Source organism: Drosophila ananassae, chromosome 3R (genome assembly GCF_017639315.1).
Source record: "Drosophila ananassae strain 14024-0371.13 chromosome 3R, ASM1763931v2, whole genome shotgun sequence".
Lineage (NCBI taxonomy): Eukaryota > Metazoa > Arthropoda > Insecta > Diptera > Drosophilidae > Drosophila > Drosophila ananassae.
In genome coordinates, this window is record NC_057930.1 from 6,487,860 (window position 1) to 6,510,299 (window position 22,440).

Here is a 22,440-nt window from a genome sequence, read left to right on the forward strand (position 1 = left end):
GACTAGTTTGCGTAGAAACAGACTGACAGGCGGACCGACGTGCTTATACCGACTCAGGAGGTGATCCTGATGAATAATATACCACAGCGGACGGCAGTCCGCTAGGTGGCGACACGCATGCCCTGGTGCCCTGACTATATATATAGCCGATTTTCTGTGTGCGTTCAATCTGAATGAGTGATGACCAAATGAAAGGTATTGTTTTCATTAGAGGCATTTTATCCAAACATTAGCCAAAAGTAGTTTAGTTTGGGAGAAATTTGCGGAAATTTAAAACACTTTTGATTCACTAAATTTGAGATAGTAGGGACATTGGTGTTACCAGACAAATATTTTTATATATACAGATTCTCCAAAATAGGCGTCGAGGATCAGATATCTAAATCTTAGGAAAAAAAAAAACATTGAAACAAAAAACGGTAAAACAATTTTTTTTTTAAATTGGCTCTATCGATCCTATTTATGTTAAATGTAAAGATAGCCTTTGAGATAATGCAACTTTTCATATATCGCTCATATCTGGGAAAAGTCGCTTACTCAAGATACAGTTCGATAAGTAGAGAAAGCCATGGTACTGGCTGTGAAGCTATGGTGCATATTCATAGCATTACAGAAACATAGTCGGTTGCCGAATATGTATATATGTACATATAGACATTTAAAGGGCCAAAATTATAAAACCCTCCGTTAGGGTATAAAAACTCAAATTAGCAATAAATCCTATTAAATCCTAGTTTAAGCCCAGTTTGTGCTAAGGACTTCAGAATTCCCGCAAAATTAACAAAAAAGTAAGGTATCTGAGGGGTCTACTAGGCTCAAACCTTTCTCCTTCAAAGTCTCCACTGGACAGAAAGCTTTGTGACTAAGTCCCAGCCCCGTCACCCTTTGCCTCAAAAACAAAATCGATGCCCGACCGGTTCGCTCTTTGAAGCTTTTTCAAAGATTTTTCCTCGCTGCTCCTTTGGTGTGTGGCCCAAAACGCGAATGAACATCGACCGTGGAAGTTGACTGCTGAAGTACAAGGCGCTAGGCTGAAGGTGAATGGAAAAGAAAAAAATTTCAGAGGCCATCAAAACGTCAAAAAACCAACAGCAATTCGTTTGCGAAAATAAAAAGTATAGAAACAAGCTCATCATGTATTTACCAAATTCGCATAAATAACAGCGCCATAATGCCTGGCTAATGTTATATAAAGGAAAACAGCAACGAAAGCCCCAAAAAGTGTTGTGCGCGTGTGTATGTGTGGGTGTGGGTGGGTGTCTGTGTGAGTGCGTGCCAGTGTATTTGTATAAGTGTAGCACGCGCTGACGAAAAGGAGAACATTTTTTGTGTATCAGAATTTTTTCGTTGCGACCCGAGCTTAGAATGTCTAACTAATGGCGTGAAAAAATGTAAGAAACGCAGGAAAATTGTTACAGAAAAATTTGTATGTGCGATTCAAGAAAATGGAGAAGAGGCTGAGAAAACTGGTCTCTCGTAGAAAGTGAAAACGCATGTGAGCCACTGCTCGGATATCGATTTTTCAACCACACAGTGTTGGGGTGGTGATGTGGTCCAGGCAAGCAAGAAAGTTATGAATGTGTAGTTCGACAATAAATAAACACAATTAATAATTATTCAGCTTAAAAATACGAAAATAATATAATTAAAACTGATAAGTTTTAAGCTGCTGTGTGTGCGTCAGAGGAGGATAAGAAAAAAGTTTCTAGAGAAAGAACTAACGAAGCCCTGAAAGAAAGGGCCGTAAGAAAATCTCTATCCTGATTTTGCTTTGGACAACGTCTTTCAGGGAAAAGCGAATTATGCAGCCTCCCCTACCCCTACACACACTCTCACACAGGTTCACACATAACCTTTTCAACAAACACACACAAATACACACACACCAAAGTTCGCTCTATCAATATATACGCACACCATTGTATTTTGATATTACGTATACGCTCCGTTTCGCTCCCGCTCTCATTCTCTTCATTTTGCTCTCCCTTTGTCGCTCATTCTCCACTCGGGTCTCTCTCCCCATTCGCCCACTGCCACTAATGCGAAATACCTACATCCTATATAAATAATACGACTTACAAAACCAATTAATTGATAAAAATTAATAAAAGGTATCCGAAATTCATGTGAGACCAGCGAGCCGCGGCCTCACTAGCCAAGCCAGCCACCCAACTGAAAAAAGGGCATCAGGAGCAGCAGCATAGCTCCACAGTTTACACACATACACACGGAACAGTTGCATCCGTCGAGACCTGCATCTTCACCCTACCCGGCGCCGAAGTCACGCTTCGTTTACCTCTGCTGACGACCCATCATAAAACTAATAAACCCAATAAGTCACAAAATAAAGGAAACGCAAATATAAAGTACGAGTCAAGTCTGAATTCCGATTGGAGGCTCAAATATTGGCCACTTTGTCTGAATACAGGTGAGCTTCGCGGCTTAACAAACATGAAGCATACTTATTTGGGTAACATGGTAAATTTAGTTATAATTTTAGTCTTTTGATATAGGTATATATCTAATTCATTTATTTCATATGTGCAAAATAAGTAGATTTTATTGATAAAAAAGTGAAAAATTTGTAAGCAAAATTAAAATTTAGGATGAAAAACTTAGATTTTTCTAAACCATCTGAGATTCTTCAATATAATTCTTCAAAATAATAAGTGTTTTTAAATTCTTTCACCAGCTAACATAGCCATAACATAACAAGGTCAAGTCCTATATTTAAGCCATTAGATGAGTGCATCCCTTTCATTTCTTAAGGAGTTGAAAAGTCGTTTTCCCCAGACATCATTTAACCAAGCCAAACATATACCACTTTTTCATCAGGCATCCGCTTGATTAACTCTCTTTTTTCAATTAGCCTAGACGGCGAGCCTAGACGGTTGTACTAACAATCCTGGGAAGTCTATTATCCAGGCCGAAAGACGCAAAGAAACAACACAGGAATCCGCACATAAAACCTATAATCGAGTTAAAGCCCACACAGAAAGGGATAGTCTTTTGAGCCTTTTGCGTACTTTTTTTTTTAATATTCGAGATTCGATAGTTAAAATTCGAAAACATGAATGAAAGTTAACGTGATTATTAATACGTGTTAGAAAACCTCAGTTTCTGAAAACACTTTTGAGGTACTGACGGAGAGACGAATTTTCAATGAAAGGGAAAAGCATAATGATGTGGAAAATTGGTTTTTCACCTCGGGCATTCTTCGTTCTTCAGGGCAAGTGCGTCTTCAGCGTCTTCAGCGCCGTCTAGTTTGGTTGTCATCTAAGCTTTATTTTTTATATTTTTTAATAGTCTTTATTTTGTTGCCTTCTCTGGGTTATGTGCGCAGGAAACGAAGAGAACAAGAGGGAGAAAATAATGGCCAAGTGAGTGCACGTTTGACACTTTCATAGCCTCTTTTCCATTCTGTCTCTCTCGCTTTTTCCTTGCTCTCTTTAAGCTCCACTCTCCGGGTCGGCAAAAAATTTTAACCGTTTCCTGCTTGAGAGCTTAGTGGAATGAACGTGGAGACCTCAGGATGAGGGTCTCTTTCCGAGTCCGAGTCCAATTCCGATTCCGATTTTTTATTCACCCGCATTACGTGCGTGGGTTCCCCAGATGTTTCTGTGGCGTAGTATCCTTTCTATTATTATTTTTTTTGGTTGGAATTTTTGCAGATTCGCCACGTTTTTGCGTTCTAATCCATTTTATGGGTAGTGGCATCGAAATTTCTAGTCTCCACCCATATTCACAATATAAATTTGTTTTGACAGCTTGATTGTCAGTTACTTTCAGACGCGGCAAACTCAGGTCAAACATGGCTTCTGTTTTTTACGGAATATTTTGCGTTTAGAATTATCTTATCAGTCAGTCAATTTAGATAGTCGGGAGTTACGGAAATATTTTCAGATATTTGCAGAAATATCTGCGATTCTTTTTGTCACTGCAACTCCCCACCATTATGTTGTTTATTTATATCTAATGCGGCGAAGGTCAAAGTTCACAAATCAAGAATATTCCTTCCCTTCTAAAAGCTGAAATTCGTAATAAAGTAGTCATGCAAAACATATTTTCAGGCTAACCATATAATTTACAGCTCATTTTATCTTTTTGTCGTGTATTAATTCCAAAACACTCAAAATAAATTGTTTATTTTAATAAGGATTCTCACATACAAGTTTTGAGTTTTAAAGTTGCAACTCAAATATTTTCTTATAAAAACAACAAATCAATATTTATTCTTTAATAAATAAGCTTAGAGGCTTATGAGTTTTGTAAGATTATAATATTTTGCGATCTATGCAAAGTAGGAATACTATATTGGGACTTCATTATTGAATTTGTATTTAGTCCTGTGTGAAGTGGAAACTGTTGCACATTGAGAGATTATGCCTTGGTAGATTAGGGCTTGGTAGATTAGTAGCTTTAGGGCTTTTAAATATTGTCTAAAGTCTAAAGAAAAAATTTTGCCATCAAATTTGTTCTTGCGATAAACTCACTGACCATTTGAGCCGTCAGACCCACAAATATCGCGCTCGCATACGTAGCAATAACATAAGCAGCAGCTGTTTTGGCCCAAAGGAGAATTTCACTATTGACATTACATAAAATCATCTGAACGGCGTGTTTTGGCTTTTCGCCACAAAATTTTAGGTCCCAGACAAGAAGGCGCCGCAGAACACCAAAAGTCGTAGTCGACCTGCAACCAAAGCTGGCAAATTGACAAAGCCGCATACTATATTTTGACCTCTGTTTATTTTCGTCAGCAGTTGCACAGCTGGTCCTAATTAACTTGACAAATACAGATTCCTTTACAGCCAAACCTTATTTAGCTGCAGATTTTTGGTCCATTAATAACAAGTGCCGAGTAAAGTGCTTTGGCTTTTAGCCCGAGCACCTTCCTGATTCGGATCACCTTTTTTGTGTGTGCATTAAATATTAATGAGATCCCCGGAGGAAGGACGACCTGCTTAGAGTTTTTCAATTCTTTCCGCAGCTATATTTTTTTTTATTTATTGAATGTAACAATTATCTGTTATTTATACAATTATTATTAAAATTAATTATAATTAAGAATTAGGCAAAATTATTCTAATAGAATAACAATCCATTTTTAGATTTTATTACATCTAGGGATAATTCAGGCGAAAATATATGTGACAATAGGTTATAGTTTTTACAAATAACGCGAAAAGGATCATGATCCGCAAAATTAGATCTGCAAATTGGTAACCAAAGGGGTCGGAAGGACCTGGAACCTGGACCTATCAAGGAACAACTAAATTTTCCAGGGAACCAGACAGGACTCGTGACACTTCCTAGCTTGCCATTTTTTATTGCTTCATCCTCATATTCTCTTCCCAGTTTCTTTCCAAGTTTCTTTCCATGAAGTCATTTCCAAGCTATTGTAACACAAGTTGCCCTAGTTGCTTTTAAATTTATTGATTTGTTGGATGTTTTTAATTTTTTTATTTTAAAGGCGTTGTAGCCTGTTCCAATTTTTTACCATTTACCAGTCATGTATTGAGGCTAAATCAAATAACCTCTTTTGGTGAACAAGCTAATTTTTCAAAATTGTCTGTCCTTATAGACTAATTATTCGGATGTTCATACGCAGATTCAATAACAATCTTTCAGGAAAAACCCAGTTTCACAACATAATTTGGGTAGTCTACTTTAGTAAATAATTCTGAGACCCCCCTAGTAAATAATTCTGAAAATTTAAATAAGAAAAAGCATTTTAACTTATTTAAATTTTGTTCAAAACGTGAATTTTAAGCATATTTATGAAGCCAAATAGCCCTAGTCTTGCCAACGGGCCCATTCTTTGTTTGTGTGAGTGCTTTCCAGGGTAGGATGTCCTTTGACGTCATTGGCGAAGTAAACAGCCATCGAGCGAGGGCAGTAGCAGGAATTCGAATTTTCTTTTCTTACAACTGCTCTTAGACCGGGCTGTTGTTAATGTGGCCGAGTGGGTGGATATTATAAATTATCTTACACGGTGGCGGCTTTTAGAAAACCAAGTACTGCTTAATAGCATCCGACGAAGATAAGACTTCAATAGACTTCAATAATGTATTTTAAAGAAAGGTGGCACTTTGTTTTAGAGTTTAATATAATTTATACATATCGAATTTTAGAGGACCAAATATATACATATAAAATAACAAATTTGTATAAATGGATAAGCAAAAATTTGCCTTAACTTATTATTTTCCAATAGGAAATCAAATTAATTACTTTAAAATAATTCCATATGAAAAGCTCCTAAAAAAATATTTCGTTTCTGTGGACTATTGGAAATGGTCCTTTACATATATATCTGTGCCTACAACGTATGGCACTTATCTTCTGAGGGATCAAGAAAAGGGAGATTTCAATTAGACTTCAGAGATCCGAGCCCCAGGACACTGCTTAGCAGGAGGGGTAGCCTTATATATTATCAAACTGGAGTAATTCAAGTCTCGGGGTTCCGTCTCCCCAGCAATGAGATTTCAGGGTCAAAGGATGTGTGACAGCAAAAAAAGCGACCCAACCTTCCGATCCAACTCAGTCAGACTCCCTCGTTTATAATTAATGCGACTCAAGTTGTTAGACTAAATGAAATGCCTCCTCGAACAAAGAAGTAAAATATGGAATATTTCAAAATGAAGGAAGAAAAGAAAATGGCACTTCAAAGCAAAGGGAAAGCTGGAAATTACACAAACTAGGGGAAAACGTGAGAAACTCAATACAAAGAAAATGGGGATCCCTGACATTCACACACTTTGTGTTGGTTGGGGGGTGAGCTCTATAAGTGTTTTCGTTATTCGGATATGGGGATGTGGATAAGGACGACGAAGTCCTTCGGAGTGTGTGCGTGCCCTTGGCTTGCAATCCATAAGCAATTTTACTTAGTGCCTTTCACCACCCAACCGCCTAAAAACGGAAAACTACTTATGTATTTCAGTTGGGACCGCCAGCGCATTTCTAGAGCTTCAAGGATACGAGTCACTAACGACTTTTGCAGGACTTCTTTCCTTTTATGTGTTTCAAGCTATTTTTAAAACAACAACAGCTTGCAAATTAAACGCAACTAGTGCAAATATGTACTCATACTGAATTCTAAGGTCCCAAAGGGTTAAGTTCAAAAATGAACTGCACTTAATTGGCCTGTAATACATAATTATTTAAAAACCATTATAACAGATGTAATACATGCGTCTATAACATAATTCGAGGAATAATTCATAAGGAGAATTAATTTTCATTTAAATAATGAACAGTCAAATATCAAAAAATCTACAACTCAATAGACAAATACGATTTTCCAGAAAACTATACCACACAACAAAATGCCGCCAAATTCAAAGTCCGAAACGGACGCCCAACCGGCAGCGGAACCAGCGCCAGCGTCCGAGCCGGCAGCGGAACTAGAGTCGGTGGACCAGAAACTGGAAGAAACACATCACTCTAAGTTTCGTGAGGTGGACCGGCAGGAACAGGAGGTCCTGGCAGAAAAGGCGGCGGAAGCGGCCAGCCAAAGAATCGCACAGGTGGAAACAACAACACGGAGTTCAACCACAGAGGCTCAGGGTAAGAAAACTTAAATATATTTGAATGCTCAACACTGTAGGGAAATTTAGATAGTTCAATACTCAATGTATATAGATAGATACATATATTATTGTAAATTATATTTTTATTCTTTCTAAGACAACGTTAAGCAGGATGGTTTCAGAGGCTGAAAAAAACAGATTTTTTTTTCATGTCTGAGTGAAAATATTTTTGTTCCATTTTTTTACACGATAAATGGCTATATTCGGAGAGTCTCCAGGAATTTTTATTTTTAAGAAATAATTATTATTTATTCCGTGACGGGTAGTCGGCCGGAGTCGCTTCAAAAAATTATTATCTTGCGGTGCGTAAAGTCTGGCCTTACAGTGTTATCGGAAATGAAAAAATTGAATTGATTTATTCAAAATATTAGTTTCTTGTCCGAAACCATTTTGAAAAATAGGCGATTTTTAATTTTTGACGCGGTTCTAAAGTCGGAGGTGCCATTTTTTCATAAAAATCAGCCCATTATTTCCCGTAAAAATGGTAAAAAAATTAAAAAAAAAAAGCGTTCGTTCATCCACAAGTATTTATTGTATAAAAGATGTGTAAAAAATTTTATTTAGATCCGAGCATTACTTTTTGAGTTACGTTACGCACCGACTTGAAAAAGTTGTTTTGAGAAAAACGCGTCTAAAGTTTTAAAAGCTATTGAAAGTATATGGAGAGAAAGTAACTAGAAAATCGGTATCTCAGCGAGCTTTAGTCCGATCGATATGAAACTTTTACAGGATATTCCTGATATACTGTTCTATTATATAACAAAATTTTTGAAAAAAAAATATTTTTGAAGTATCAAACCATCCTGCCCCCTTAAAACAAAATTCAGAAAATAGAAATTGTATTGTTTCTTTCTTCAGCCAAATCTCTAATGAAGTGACAAGTGATGTTTCTTTCTAATTTTATATTTGTACTAAAAAAATATATATTAACTCTAAATCTACAGTTCACTAATCATTTTTTTACACAAATTAATCGTTTTTAATATCTGTGGAAGTTGAGCGATTTATTCTTTTCGAAATAGGATATCTATTAATATGAATGACATATATGTTCTTCGAGAAACACTATTAATATGCTAAATCATTTTAGACACTACAACCACCTCGTTGCCGGTGATTAAAAAGATCGAACATGCAGGCGAAATTGTGACCGAAGCGATCGCTGAACGGACGGGACTACCCACATGGGGCGTAGTGGCCATTATTATCCTCGTGTTCCTTGTCGTCTTTGGTATTATATTTTTCTGTGTACGGAGATTTCTGAAGAAGCGAAGAACAAAAGATGGAAAGGGTAAGAAGGGTGTCGACATGAAGTCGGTACAGTTGTTAGGATCGGCGTACAAGGAGAAAGTAAGTGTCTGACGCGCCATCAAATCTTAGTAGTTATTGGGTTCTGGTATGTCATAGGTTCAGCCTGATATGGAGGAACTCACCGAGAACGCCGAAGAGGGTGACGAGGAGGACAAGCAGAGCGAACAGAAGCTCGGCCGTCTCAACTTCAAGGTGGGTTAACTAATTCTCGGAGTAATTCCAAAACCAAAAGACCAAACAAAAGTCCCCTACTAACCTCCCGAAATACGATACTAAGCAAACGAAACTCAAATAGATGTAATTGTGTGCACAGTTGGTTTTGGAATACAAACACTGTCAATGAGGAATATCAATACTCAACGTTGTTTAATCAATTTCATTGCTCCAGCTGTAAGGCTTCGATTACAATAAACAAAGTAATATTTAACTTTAAATTCTTATGCACTAGGCCCTATTCTTTCCACCTATAAATTGCAAGTAAAATCTACCTCCTGTAATTAAAAATGTATTCTAGGACAACAAAAGCGTTATCCCAATTAGACCTCAACACCACATTAACCCATAATGAAAAGCTCGAATAAATCCTTTTACTAATATACAAACTTTTTTCGTCTCTCCCTGGCCAAAACAACATACCCGCTTTTTTTTCCTTTTTAAATGTGTACTTTACAGCTGGAATACGACTTCAACTCTAACAGTCTAGCTGTGACTGTTATCCAAGCCGAAGAGCTGCCTGCCCTGGACATGGGCGGCACCTCGGATCCCTATGTCAAGGTCTACTTGCTACCCGACAAAAAAAAGAAATTTGAGACCAAAGTGCACCGAAAGACGCTCAGTCCGGTCTTTAACGAAACCTTCACCTTCAAGGTAAATAGTATTTACTTCGACCTGTGTGGACCTCTGATAGACGCGATTCAAAAACTAACAGAAATATCCAAAAACCGTTATTAAAAATATAATATGAACTTGCTCTTTGCCGCAGAGTCTACCCTATGCCGATGCCATGAACAAGACACTCGTGTTTGCTATTTTCGACTTCGACCGCTTCTCAAAGCACGACCAGATCGGCGAAGTAAAGGTACCCCTGTGCACCATCGACTTGGCCCAGACGATCGAGGAGTGGCGTGACCTGGTCAGCGTTGAAGGGGAGGGCGGACAGGTATGTGGAGCTGGGCCGGGGTCCCAGCGGGATCAAAAGGGAACTACTATCCAACTGTTCGTATCTATCCAAACAATCTATCTTTCTCTCTGTCTATGTAATTGTATATCTCAGTGTGGCTCTAAGTGTTATTTTATGTTCCTAACACTAAAACCATTTTTGCTCACCCTTCTTGAGCCGAGAGCCCAGACATACATTGTATGAAAATAGTTTATTTCCGTACAACTCGGCCCCCATTAAGGATGATTGTGCTTTGTGTGTATTTCGCATTAGAAATTCAGCAATAATTAAAGGCCGATTATACGACAGAAAGCAATCATGACCTTATGACACCCACAAGAGTGTTTTATATTTGATATGCCCCATTAAACCCCGTCCCTTCAAAGACTCACTATATATATATATACATATATAAGTAAGGGCAGAACAAAAACAATTCCAATAAAACTCTCCCGATACAATAACAATTATCCACAATGCCATGCAAATTTTGTGGAACAGACAAGCAAAAGTTTTTCGAATCGTTTATGAAACTCTTACACACCCAGTTCAAAATGCAAATATAAATAATACCCGAAATTATATTATCATCTAATAAAGTATACTTAACAGACACAAATGTAAATCGGAGGAGGAATCGAAGTCTGTAAAGAATTTTGTTTCTCCCGAAAACATTTGACAGAATTATAATTTGACACAACAACTACTGCTACTACAAAAAATAAAACTTTAAATTTCTCTTTCTCCAATTCCCCTATGAAACAAACCAAACAATTGTTTTCGAAACATATATACTCTTGATTTCTTGAACTTTTGTAGAAGGTAAATACAAAACATTCCTAAAATCTAACAAACCAAAAACAAAGAGAACACAATTGCATACAAATTTCAGTTTATGATTTTTCCTCTTTATAACCTAATCTTTCTATGAATTGTCGCTCTTGTAAAACAACATTTTTTTAAGCTATATAGTTTAATAATTGCATTTAACTAAAACTACCGTGTTTTTTATCTGAACTAACCTTCTAAGTCCTCAAAACGTATCCATCGATAATGAAACGTGTTGGTCTTGAGCGATGGTTCTTTGACCTTTTCTGTCTCTCTCTATACTTAATATTTGCATAGATATATCCCAATTATTGTTATGTCTGCATTCTTTCTCGCATCATTAATATTGTAGTTGAGTTTTTGTATTAATACGAACAATTTATCTGTTTTGGCCTGTCTTGTTAGCAAAAAATATTGACGAAAGAAAAGCATTTCTTGACAAATGTTTTCACATTTCCATATACAAACAATCACACTGCAATATTAATTTGTTGAGAAAACTGCGACATACGGAGTGCAAGACTAATTCAGCATGGTTGCGTATCTTCCATAAAAATTATACCTTTCTTGCCTTCTCCGTCATTTCAAAATTTCTTGGCTCCTTCGGCCCACACTCCTTGCGCTTCACAAATGAATGGCCATGCTGATCAAATATTCAGTTGCTGACTCTATCCCTTCCCCAACACTAGTCCTCCCTTTTTTTGCACTTTGATTGGAACAATTGACGCCGAAATACTAAAAACTTTTGCATAATTCTCTTAAAGTAGTTACCAACCTTTGCACCCCAGTTCTTTGCATAAAATCTGTCAAACTTTTACTCACACTAAAAACACCACACTATTTTCCTCTCCGATACACACACCTCAAAACGCACACACCCGTATTCTTTGAAATAAACTACCCGACTAAGCAAGTTTTGTAAGAAAGTTATATTGATTACATTGAATTGGTCATTGAATAATGCTCTGCTCTGGATGCTCTGAATAGATCGAAGCGAATACGCACACACATGCTTACATAGGAAATCCAAATCATAAATCAACAACACACACACAGCTACACTGAACAAAAATTCTTACGAAATCGAAATTCTTTTATAAAAATGGATGTTTTCGTTAAACCTGACCTCTATACGCACGCGGAATTGGCTAACTTTCATCCAATGAATAAAATTTCACCGAGCTGTATTTTCTGACCATTTTAGTTAGCAAGGAAAATCAACCTAAAAACCTAAAGAAAATTCTTTCTTTTTAAATTGTATCAATAATAATTTACATATAGTCTAGAAACACCGAATATACTACTTCTTGAACCCATTTCTACTCTATTGCATGTTTTACTTTTGCTTACGACTTTAAACTAATATATATGAATCACAATAAATACTAGTTACAACCTCCAACAAAAAGACACTTGCATAGAACACAGACATACGACCATAAATTGGTTACAAGACACGAATACGAATAACATTATATTTTTAAAATTTGTCAAAAGTAACATAATATCCAAATTTTTTCTGGAAATTAAAATTAAAAAGATTTTAATAAACTCTTTATTTTTCTCTTTAATTGTTTTTGAACGTATCGCTAAAATCAAACCAAAATTAAAAACATTCCAAATCTGTAATCACAAATTTGAAACTCAAAATTTCCAAAACTGTACTTGAAATTTTTGACTCATGCCATGGGAACTCAATTTGAACCTGAATCATGTCAATCAAATGCAATCATGTAAGTATATGAAATCGGAAAAAGAGAAAGTACTCATAATTATCGTTATTTGCTTTGGTTGTTGTCGTCATAAGTGTGTTCAAAGTTCTGTTCGTTGTGTTTGTGTTACGATTCTGTTGAACCAGCAAAAGTAAATGTATCCTTATCGAGGACCAAATCGAATTGGTGTGGAGTATGAAACATAATTAATAAATACATTCATTTAAATGCCTTTTAAGTCTTACGTTTTTGTTAGCTCTCTGTCACTGTCCCGCTATATGTATACTGTAATTTGTTTTTTTTCTGCATAAATTTTGCATAATTGTGGGCTGTAATGTATAAGCAGAGCTTCGATGGCAGTCAAATACAGAAACAATGCTCAATAATATTTTTGTTTGTTTTTGATTGTTTCTTTTATTTACCATTTCTTTTTGATGTTACAAACACTTTGGTTTCCATTTGACATTCACCAAACATTTAACAAAGAATATCTTAAAGGCCATTGAAACCTAAACGAAAGAAAGTGTAGAACTTGAATTTAATTCAATGACTCAAATATTATAACAAAATAACCTAAAGTTGCGGTAAGTGACTCAGAATATAAAACTTTACAAACTCTCTAACGCTCGCTCGCTCTCTATCTGTCTCGCTCGCTCGCTCTTTGTCTCTATCTTGACTTTTTAACTAATGTATTAACACACCACCACACTTTTTTTTAGACCATAACCTAGTTGAACCAAATTCCAAATTTGTCTGCCTGGGTTAGTTTGACCCTTGGAGAAGGGTTTGAGAAATTGGCAAAGATTGGTTGTGTGACAATGCCAAAAAAATGTTATTAAAAGCAAAATAAACCACCCACTGCCTACAAGCGGTTCGAACCAGCCTAGGGTATTATATTAAAAAAAAATTATTAAATTAAATAACTATGTATACATTTACTAAGTAACCTAGGTCGACTCTTAATTTGTAAAATATTTACTTTTTAATACCATTCATGTACATACTGAATGAATATCTATAGTTTTTTCCAATATATACTAAGTGCATTTTTATTCCTCTAAATATATTGTCAGAAACCTCGAGAATTATTCTCTAAATTGTACATAAAAAAGGTTCAACAGAGCTTGACTTCGACTTTTTATCTCTAAATCCTCGTCTATTCCTTTTCTCATACAAATAGTTTCTAAGAAAATTGTTGAAAACAAATATTTTGCATTTTGTGCGGTCGGTTTTGAGCTGGGTGTTTTTAAGAACCAAACAAACACAGACCAAACAACTTAAATTAAATAAATCAATAAAACCTAACCTAATCAAAGGTAACATTACGTTAGTTTTGGTGTGGCTAAAATAATGAAGTTTCAATAAAAACATACACGATTAAAACGCCCCTAAGAGAAAAATAACACTTCAACAATATTACTGAATTTGATTTTCAGTTTAAGAGTTTGTATCAGTTTTTTTAGTTTTTTGTTGGATATACTCTGATCTGAATATAATATTCATAGGAACATACTATATATGGTTACACGTACAAATCGAAGCTCTAAGACGTGCAGTAAATGTTTTAAGTGTATTTTTTTTGTAGCGTTTTCGTTCTGTCATTCCAAAATCAAACCCAAAGTATCCCATAATTGCTAATCAAATTATTATTATACTGCTTATCTTAAAAACAACAAACCTACACCGAAGAACTTTTATCACTTGTACAACAAAGTTTTTTTCTTTTTCATGACTTAAAATCTATAATGTGTCGTAATGTCTCTTGAAGTGATACCTTTTTTTTTATTTATACTTGTTATTGTGTGCTGTAAAACTATATACATAACTCGATTTTTATTAGTTGGTATATAAAATGAATAGACTTACTAATCATACTTACTTGTCGATGTTACTATTATGTTTGCCTTTATGTTTATACCCGTGCAGAGGGTATTATAATTTTGGTTAGAAGTGTGCAACGCTTCTATATTTTTGATCAGGACCACCTCCTTAGTCGATATCTTAGTCCGTCTGTCCGACTGCCTTTTGTTACGCAAACTAGTCTAACAGTTTTTAAGCTATCGACCGCATACATCTTTCTTTGCTTTGCAGTATATAAGTCGGAACGGCTAGGATCGATCGAATACATTCTAAAGCTACCACTTAACTGAAAGTTATTTAATAGCCTGAAAAAGTTATTTAATAGTTATTTAAAGTTATTTATCCTAGCAGATATATATCTAATAAAATAAAACTCTACTTCACTGCAAGGATATGTCAACCTCGACTCCGCCCGAAGTGAACAATTTTCAAGCTATCAAGCTTTTTTTATTTCAAGTACATCTCTTTATTACCTACCCCTACAGAGAATCCTAATAATTGTTTTCTATTGTTGTGCAATTAAAATCAAAGAATATATTCTTTATTTTAATGTAATAGAGCTATTTACCAATGGCTTTCTAAAGTCTGATTAAAAATTAAAAAACTTTGCTTCGAATTCAAAAAAGAGAGCTTCGCCTTCTGAATAATGGGAAGTGAATAATCTAATCCCCTTAATTTCAATCACGACCCTAATTAATGCCGGCTAATAATTTAGAAATTTTAAACCTTAACACCTACATATATATTTTTATATGGATATGTGTGTAAATGTAACAATAGTTATGTGAAATGTATGATGCAAAGTTATCCATAACCTATTGCAAATGATACTTATGATCCGTCTCTTTGATTTTATTTGAAAACAGGAAAAGCTTGGAGACATCTGCTTCTCACTACGTTACGTGCCGACTGCCGGAAAGCTAACCGTTGTCATCCTGGAAGCCAAGAACCTAAAGAAAATGGACGTGGGCGGATTGTCTGGTAATGTGACGTTGTACCAACGCGCTGGAAGGATCAATTACAATTGCAATTTTAATAATAATCAGTTGCAATGTTGTGTCTATGGCCGATCCTTCCGGTGTTTCGCTAGCTTTTTAGCTAGTCTGTGTAATTAGCTATGAGTGTTCATTAAGTTTGTTTTTATTTTTGTTTATTGCATTCATTTTTGTTTAGTTTGTATTCAAACTTATTTAGGATAAGGCAAGCGCAAGGCAACGTTTGCTGAACAATTAAACGGGAGCAACTTTTATTCAAACTTCTTTTGTCAACTTTTCTCAAACTATAAACTAGCGCCAAATTATCAACTTTGCATTTTTATCGTATTATTCTGATTCGCGTACGCTAAAGATTGAACTAAACTATAAATCATTTTTTCTCAAACCAACCTCGATATCTTTGGATATATTTATCGTCCGGCAACGTTTCCATCCCGAAACATTCGCACAGTTTTTACTTATGCCTGGCCAACAAAAGATAACGAAATTAAATTAACGCTATTAGCCAAAACTATTTGCCAAAATAACGAAACTCTCGCTTGCTTTAGCTTCACTTTTGCATGTATTCTGTACAAAAAATTTTTTTTTAACTTACAACTAAACACATCATTTCGGGCCAATCAGATTTGTCCTGAGAGGATCCCAATGAGAGAGCGTTGCCGCTGAATATATCCAACACAATTTAAAGTTCTTCTAGGCTTTTACAAACAACAGAACATTTTTAAAAATATTTTCAATGCTCCGACCTATTTGGTAATGATACAGATATGTCTTTTGTTTCTTTAAGTTTCAATCAATCACATTCGTATGCCTTGAGTTGACAGAGTTGCTGTGTGTAATTGATTTAAATATTCAAGAAAACAAGCCGAGGACAATTAAATATTAAAATTGAATAGGTATTTACCCCTTGGCCTGCTTTCTTGTTTAATTGCCGTTAATTTTCCTTGATTTTGTGTTTGCAAAGTAAAAATTAATATTTGTTTATTCAACGATTGTATACATTAAACAGGTATTCCTATAATACTAATACTGTTTAATATGTGTGTATTAACAACAAAAATTAAGATTTGTTTTAAAAATTAAATTGCGGCAAAAAATTTTACTTTTTTATAAAAACGAAAAATATTTTCTTTTTCTTTCTTTCGATTCTTTCCTATATTATAGATCCATATGTGAAAATTGCAATCATGCAAAATGGCAAACGTTTGAAAAAGAAGAAGACAAGTATCAAAAAATGCACCCTCAACCCTTACTATAATGAGTCGTTCTCATTTGAAGTACCATTTGAACAAATACAAGTATGCGAGAATGTATTATACTATCCTATAAAAATACCAAAACTACTACTACTCTACTACCTACTACTATTACTACTACTATTACTACTACTGTTACTGTCCTCTTCTGAACTATCTACCAAACAAACCAAGCTAAACCGAGTTTTGAGTACCCAACCTTCCTATCAACACATACTAGCCTACTTATGTGCAATTGTTGTTACCAACTAAACTAATACATATACAATACCGTATAATATATATATAAATCCATATGTTGAATACTCGTATTCCGAACAAAGAGACAAAAACACTTAACTCCGAACAAACCAGCTGAACACTTTAGTGACAAATCTTCGTATTACCCATAAAGAAAACTTAAACTATCCTCCCAAAACCAAACTATCTTAACCAACTTTGTGTTCTATAAAATCCAAAAGCAACATATTATTCAATGTTCAATGTTGTAATTTTTAATATTACCCAAAATTTTGTATATTTTTTGGTTGTTTTAAAAGTCTTCATTTTAGATTGTAAATATTCCAAACAAATATTTATTTGCCTTTATTTGTGTAGCTTTGAAAAATTATTTGAGATTGAGTTTTTACAAACCTCGATGTGTGCTTAGCCAAGCTAATGTTTTAAAGTTTTTGTTGTTTAATGTGTAAATTAACCAATAATCCGGCAAGAGGAAAGCAGGCAAGACGTAGGTTCACCAAGCTCGGGCGTTCTAGACGCCCTCCCACACAAAGAACTGTATTGATTGGCATTAAATGGAGATCAAGACGTAGTGTTTCCGCTTCGGTCGCTAGCGAGCAAGGCCAAAGCAGAAAATCAAAAAGCATAAAAACAGGCGCGCGGCAGAGCACCAGCATAATACACATTTTGCTCACTCCAAAGTTAAACAGCAGATAATACTCCAAATACTTTAGTTCGAATAACCAACTCAAACCTAAGCTTAAACTAAACTCTTCCATAATACAAACTATCGCAAACTCTTAACCAGCGGCGTCAATAATGCACCACGCAAACACCGAATCACAGTGGGTACATTATTTTGACACTGTCTTCTGATTTGAATATCGAATACCAATCGCACCACAACAGCTACAGTACAGAATACAGTAAACACAAAATAAGTAACTACAGAATATATAAATGTGTCACAACAGAGAAGTATAGCGTATCACCAATGAAACTCACATTTGACCCAACATCTACTTGTTAAACCCAATCTGGAAACGGGGAGAACTCTGTTACGGTTGCGCTACGTGTGCTAGTTCAAGATTTATAAATAGGACCCCCCTTTTTGACCAAAACAAAGTACGACAAATGGGATTGAATATTATACATTTTCGTTTACACGTATTTAATGAACATTTTTCTTTTTGCCACAGCTTAAGTGAACTGCAATCAAATATAAATAAAAGTAACTTGTTCATTAGTCTCGGAAGTTAAAAGACAAGATATTCATTTATCTTTCTATCCATAGTATTCATTTGATTCATGCTAACCCTATGCTAAACCAAAGCTTCTATTCGCTTTTTGGTTAATTTTTTTGACTTTTTTATTTTAAGCTGCTCATCTTTTTAGCTTTAGACATTGCATGTTCTGCTTGTTAACTCACCCAAAAACTGTACTAAAAATAATAAATATTCCCCAGCAAGCATATAACGTGCTTAATGTAATGCTTAAACTCCGTTAAAATGTCTTAAATGTTTAAAGTACCTAAAGAAAAACCGTTTATGCAAATTACATGTATGTATTTATCCAACCCGATGGACCTTGTCCACCAACCGATCTAAACGATTGAAAATTATGTAGATGGCACGTCGAAACCTTACCAGAACATACAACACTCAAAAGCCAAAAGAAAATAACTCACTTTAATACCTCCAACCTCTGTGCATAATCTGCTTCCCAAAACAGCGTTCTTAGTATTTTTGCCTGTTGGCGAAACAAACCGTTTTCGATTCCAACCCAACCACTAAAAAACTAAAACAGAACACGTATTTCGAAATACCATAAAGTTCTTCAACTGAAAATCGAGATGTCCGTCCCCAACCGCCAAAAAATTCGAAAAATAAATAAACAGACCGATAACAACATTTTATAAAATGATTAATCTTTGTCACTAATGCCTCTAAATTTTTATAACCTCTTTCCTACAAAAAAAACATCGCAGAAAATATGTCTTGTTGTAACCGTCGTTGACTACGATCGTATCGGCACATCCGAGCCAATTGGCCGGTGCATCCTTGGCTGTATGGGCACTGGAACCGAGCTCCGCCACTGGTCCGACATGCTGGCCTCGCCTCGCCGGCCTATAGCCCAGTGGCACACCCTCAAGGACCCAGAGGAGACCGACGAGATCCTAAAGAACATGAAATAAGAAGCTCCCAAGGATGAAATAAGCAGGTGAGCAGCTAAACACATTTGCCAATCAAATTTTGCTGTGAATGAGTTTAATAGATATTTGTATACACATAAGAATTTAATATAATGCAACGTCCTGTCTTGTTTCCCTTAAAGTTTTTTAACTTTCCTACTCTACTTACATATGAAAACTTATCTGCGGCCTCTTATCAGGCCGATTTATTCGCAATTTTTTTTCAATAACTTATTTACCTCCTAAAATGTCAGATTAGCCGTACGCATATAACATTAGATCTTCAAAGGGCTCTATGCAAATCTTCGATTGCGATTTTCCCCTTAAATGTAAGGAATCTTTTATAATTCCCCTATATAAAAGATGGAAAATCCAACTACAGGTTAACTAAATTTAGAGGCATGTCTTAATTGCCAGAAATTCCAAAGATATTTGGAATTATTTGGATTATAATTCTATCATTAATATTATTTCTATCTATATTAATCATATTATTTCTACATGCCAGCATGGTTTCACAAAAGTTCGCTCCTCCACCACTAATTTATTGTGGGTCCGAAATAAAATTGGGCTTGAAATTTTTTTGTCGTAAATTCTCGTTTTAAATTGTCGGAACGGCCGAGGCCGATTAGTCAGAAATGGCCCCCAGCTTTAACGTCTCTGATACTTATATATACTACGATGTTAAGCTTTTTCTTCAATCGAAATCCCCTTCTCCCCAATGCAGATTTCAGCCCAATCTTAGTGTTTAGAAAATAATTAAATCAAACTTATGATCAAAATGCAAACTTATGTTTCTATCGTTCTAGCCCTCTCCAGGTTACGTACCTTCTATACGTGATAGCTAAAATAAAATACCTCAGGTCAATGATATCTTATTGGGTTTATTATACATAAAAACAAAATTTGTTGAACATATTTCCACAATGGTTAATATAATATGGTCGAAGTTAATGACCCTTATGTAACTAAAATATTTTAAAGCTCTTATTATGCGATACCTTAGTATGGCGTCTGGAGTTCCCAATATGGGGCTCCCAATACGGGAAGTATGCCGCGGGGTTATCTTTGAACATCAATAACTTAATGCAAACGGTAGTTATATTTTGCAATTTTAGGCATTCATCCAAAATAACTGTATATATATAAAACCTAATACTCTTTTTAAAAGTATTTTTTTTTTTCTTTAATCGCAGACTTACAGCACATCTATAAAGCGTATAAAAGTTTCCAAAGAAAACTGAAGTGTCATTATCATCATCAGCTAAAACTGATCCTAGTTACCCGGAATGACAAGCAACAATCAGCGAAATATCGTAGTTAAAGCAAATTGTTCATCTATGCAGTAAAAAAAAACCAAAACCCTAGAAGCGATTACGATATACCTTAAGGTATCTGAGTTATACCTGACATATTAGTTGAACAACAAATAGAAATGAAAACTATGCAACTCCTAAAAATAAAGGGAATTTTCGAAACTTGAATCGCTGAACAGTTATCCGTAAAGAGTTTAATTGATTTCACATCTAATCGTACAAAAGTAAAGATCTATGAATTCGTTGTTGTCCCAAATTAAGGTTTTTCAAATCTTATTAAATCGCTGTATACTTAATGTATCAACAAATTTAAAGAAATCTTAAATATATGTCCCAAGAAAACAAGTATAATTTTTAAATGTTACGTTTTTTCATTTTTAAATGAGCCCAAAACGAAAAGAAATCTTTACAGTTTTCTATTTTTTTTTATTGTTGAAGGATTACTAGCAGATAATATTTCTTACTAATGAATACTTAAAGCAAGAAAAAAACGCAAAGGTATCATACACTGTTATGTAAATTTTGTATTATGTTTAAATTTTTAAAAACTATGTACTATCTGTGAAAGTTTAAATGAATGAATATTTAAATGATTTAAAAGTGACAGCCATATTAACAGGAGGAAGGAAAAAGTAACATAAAAGTATATATTATATATAAATATTATATATAACCCTGCATAGACTAATATTACGGATACACAGAGCTGAGTTATGATGACCCTAACAAATTCAGACTTATAAGTAGATGGAAAAAATTAAAAACCAACCGAAAACTAAAAGCAAATAATAAAAGTTAAACTTTAAAGCGTGATTTCAATGGAATATATCATCAGTTTAAACTTTATATCAAAGTATAGAACATTTTTCACAAAGGATCAGATGGGATTTTTATTTGTCTAATGAAGTAAATTCAGCTCAGTTCACTTAGGCTATATATAGCAGTTTGCAATTGGGATTATATCCTTAAAAAATATTTATTTTACCTTTAAAGTATAGGTTTTCGCTTCTTAGTCTCAAGTCGTAAGGTTTCTACCTCTATCTAAGAATCGTTATTTTTTGTTCTTACTTTTGCATTTGATTATTTTAAACTCATATTAGGATCTAATAATAAATATACATACTAACTAAAAGATTATGGCAAATGTTTAAAAGAAAAAAGAAATATTAAGAACAATAATAGTTATTACTATTTATATTATATTCAAGTATATGACATCTAAAAAATATACATTTATACATATATACTTAAAACAAAACATTGTGCTACTGCTGCACTGGTCTACTAAAAATTGGAATTTTTAATACGGAAATGCGACGAAGACGAAAACAAAAATTCAACCTACCTACAAAAAATTAGCCATTATAGCTAATGCAACTCTCAAGGTATAACAAAATCCACAGATCCTTGCAAAGAATATACTATATGTATTGAAAACGAGAAAATAAAATCATAATTTCCGATTTTTCCATTTTGAAAGTAAATGAAATTAAACTTATACCTTAGATGTTTTTGTCCTGTAAATGGTATATTATAATGATAATGATAATGCGTAGATATGGATCTGTGTATCCCCTGTACACAAACTTACACAGTTGTAGTTATGTTCACCGAGAAAAATGCATAAAAAACACAAAAAGGCAAAACTCAAAAAAGAGAAAACTACAAAAAAATATTTATGTAATATAATTCATCTAAATTTAACAACTCAAAGTGAACTAACTCTACGGAAAGCAGGAAAATAAGTTATGCAAATTATTACAAGTATTGTTCAATAAAAAATAAAACTCTTTGCTTTTCCAAATAATTACTGTAAATTATCTCAAGCCGAAAACCAGCAGCAAACGAAATATAAATAACAACAAAAACATCACATGTATTAAAAAAAGGAAATGCAAAATAACGAAACCTAACCACAAAAGCCACAAAATGAAACAAACAAATTGCAAACAAACTATATATACTTGCATATTAAACAAATTATATGAAATTAAATTATGA

General features: G+C 34.5%; 1 protein-coding gene across 7 annotated transcripts; it reads left to right on the plus strand.

The window, feature by feature from the left end:
• The first annotated feature begins 943 nt into the window (after positions 1 to 943).
• On the plus strand, positions 944 to 20,643 carry LOC6496706 (synaptotagmin 1). Of its 7 annotated transcripts, none has more exons than XM_032453336.2 (11): positions 944 to 1,037; positions 2,112 to 2,428; positions 7,308 to 7,569; positions 8,683 to 8,942; positions 9,000 to 9,095; positions 9,576 to 9,770; positions 9,886 to 10,062; positions 15,329 to 15,443; positions 16,622 to 16,755; positions 18,920 to 19,152; positions 20,320 to 20,643. In XM_032453336.2, exons 3-10 carry the CDS (start codon positions 7,329 to 7,331, stop codon positions 19,124 to 19,126), a joined length of 1,425 nt encoding a protein of 474 aa, XP_032309227.1. In that variant the 5' UTR covers positions 944 to 1,037; positions 2,112 to 2,428; positions 7,308 to 7,328; the 3' UTR covers positions 19,127 to 19,152; positions 20,320 to 20,643. The 7 variants fall into 7 exon arrangements, with proteins under 7 accessions (XP_032309227.1, XP_044572023.1, XP_014759259.1 ...); XM_044716088.1 differs by having other exon boundaries at positions 15,332 to 15,443; XM_014903773.3 differs by having other exon boundaries at positions 15,335 to 15,443.
• Positions 20,644 to 22,440: the final 1,797 nt, after the last annotated feature.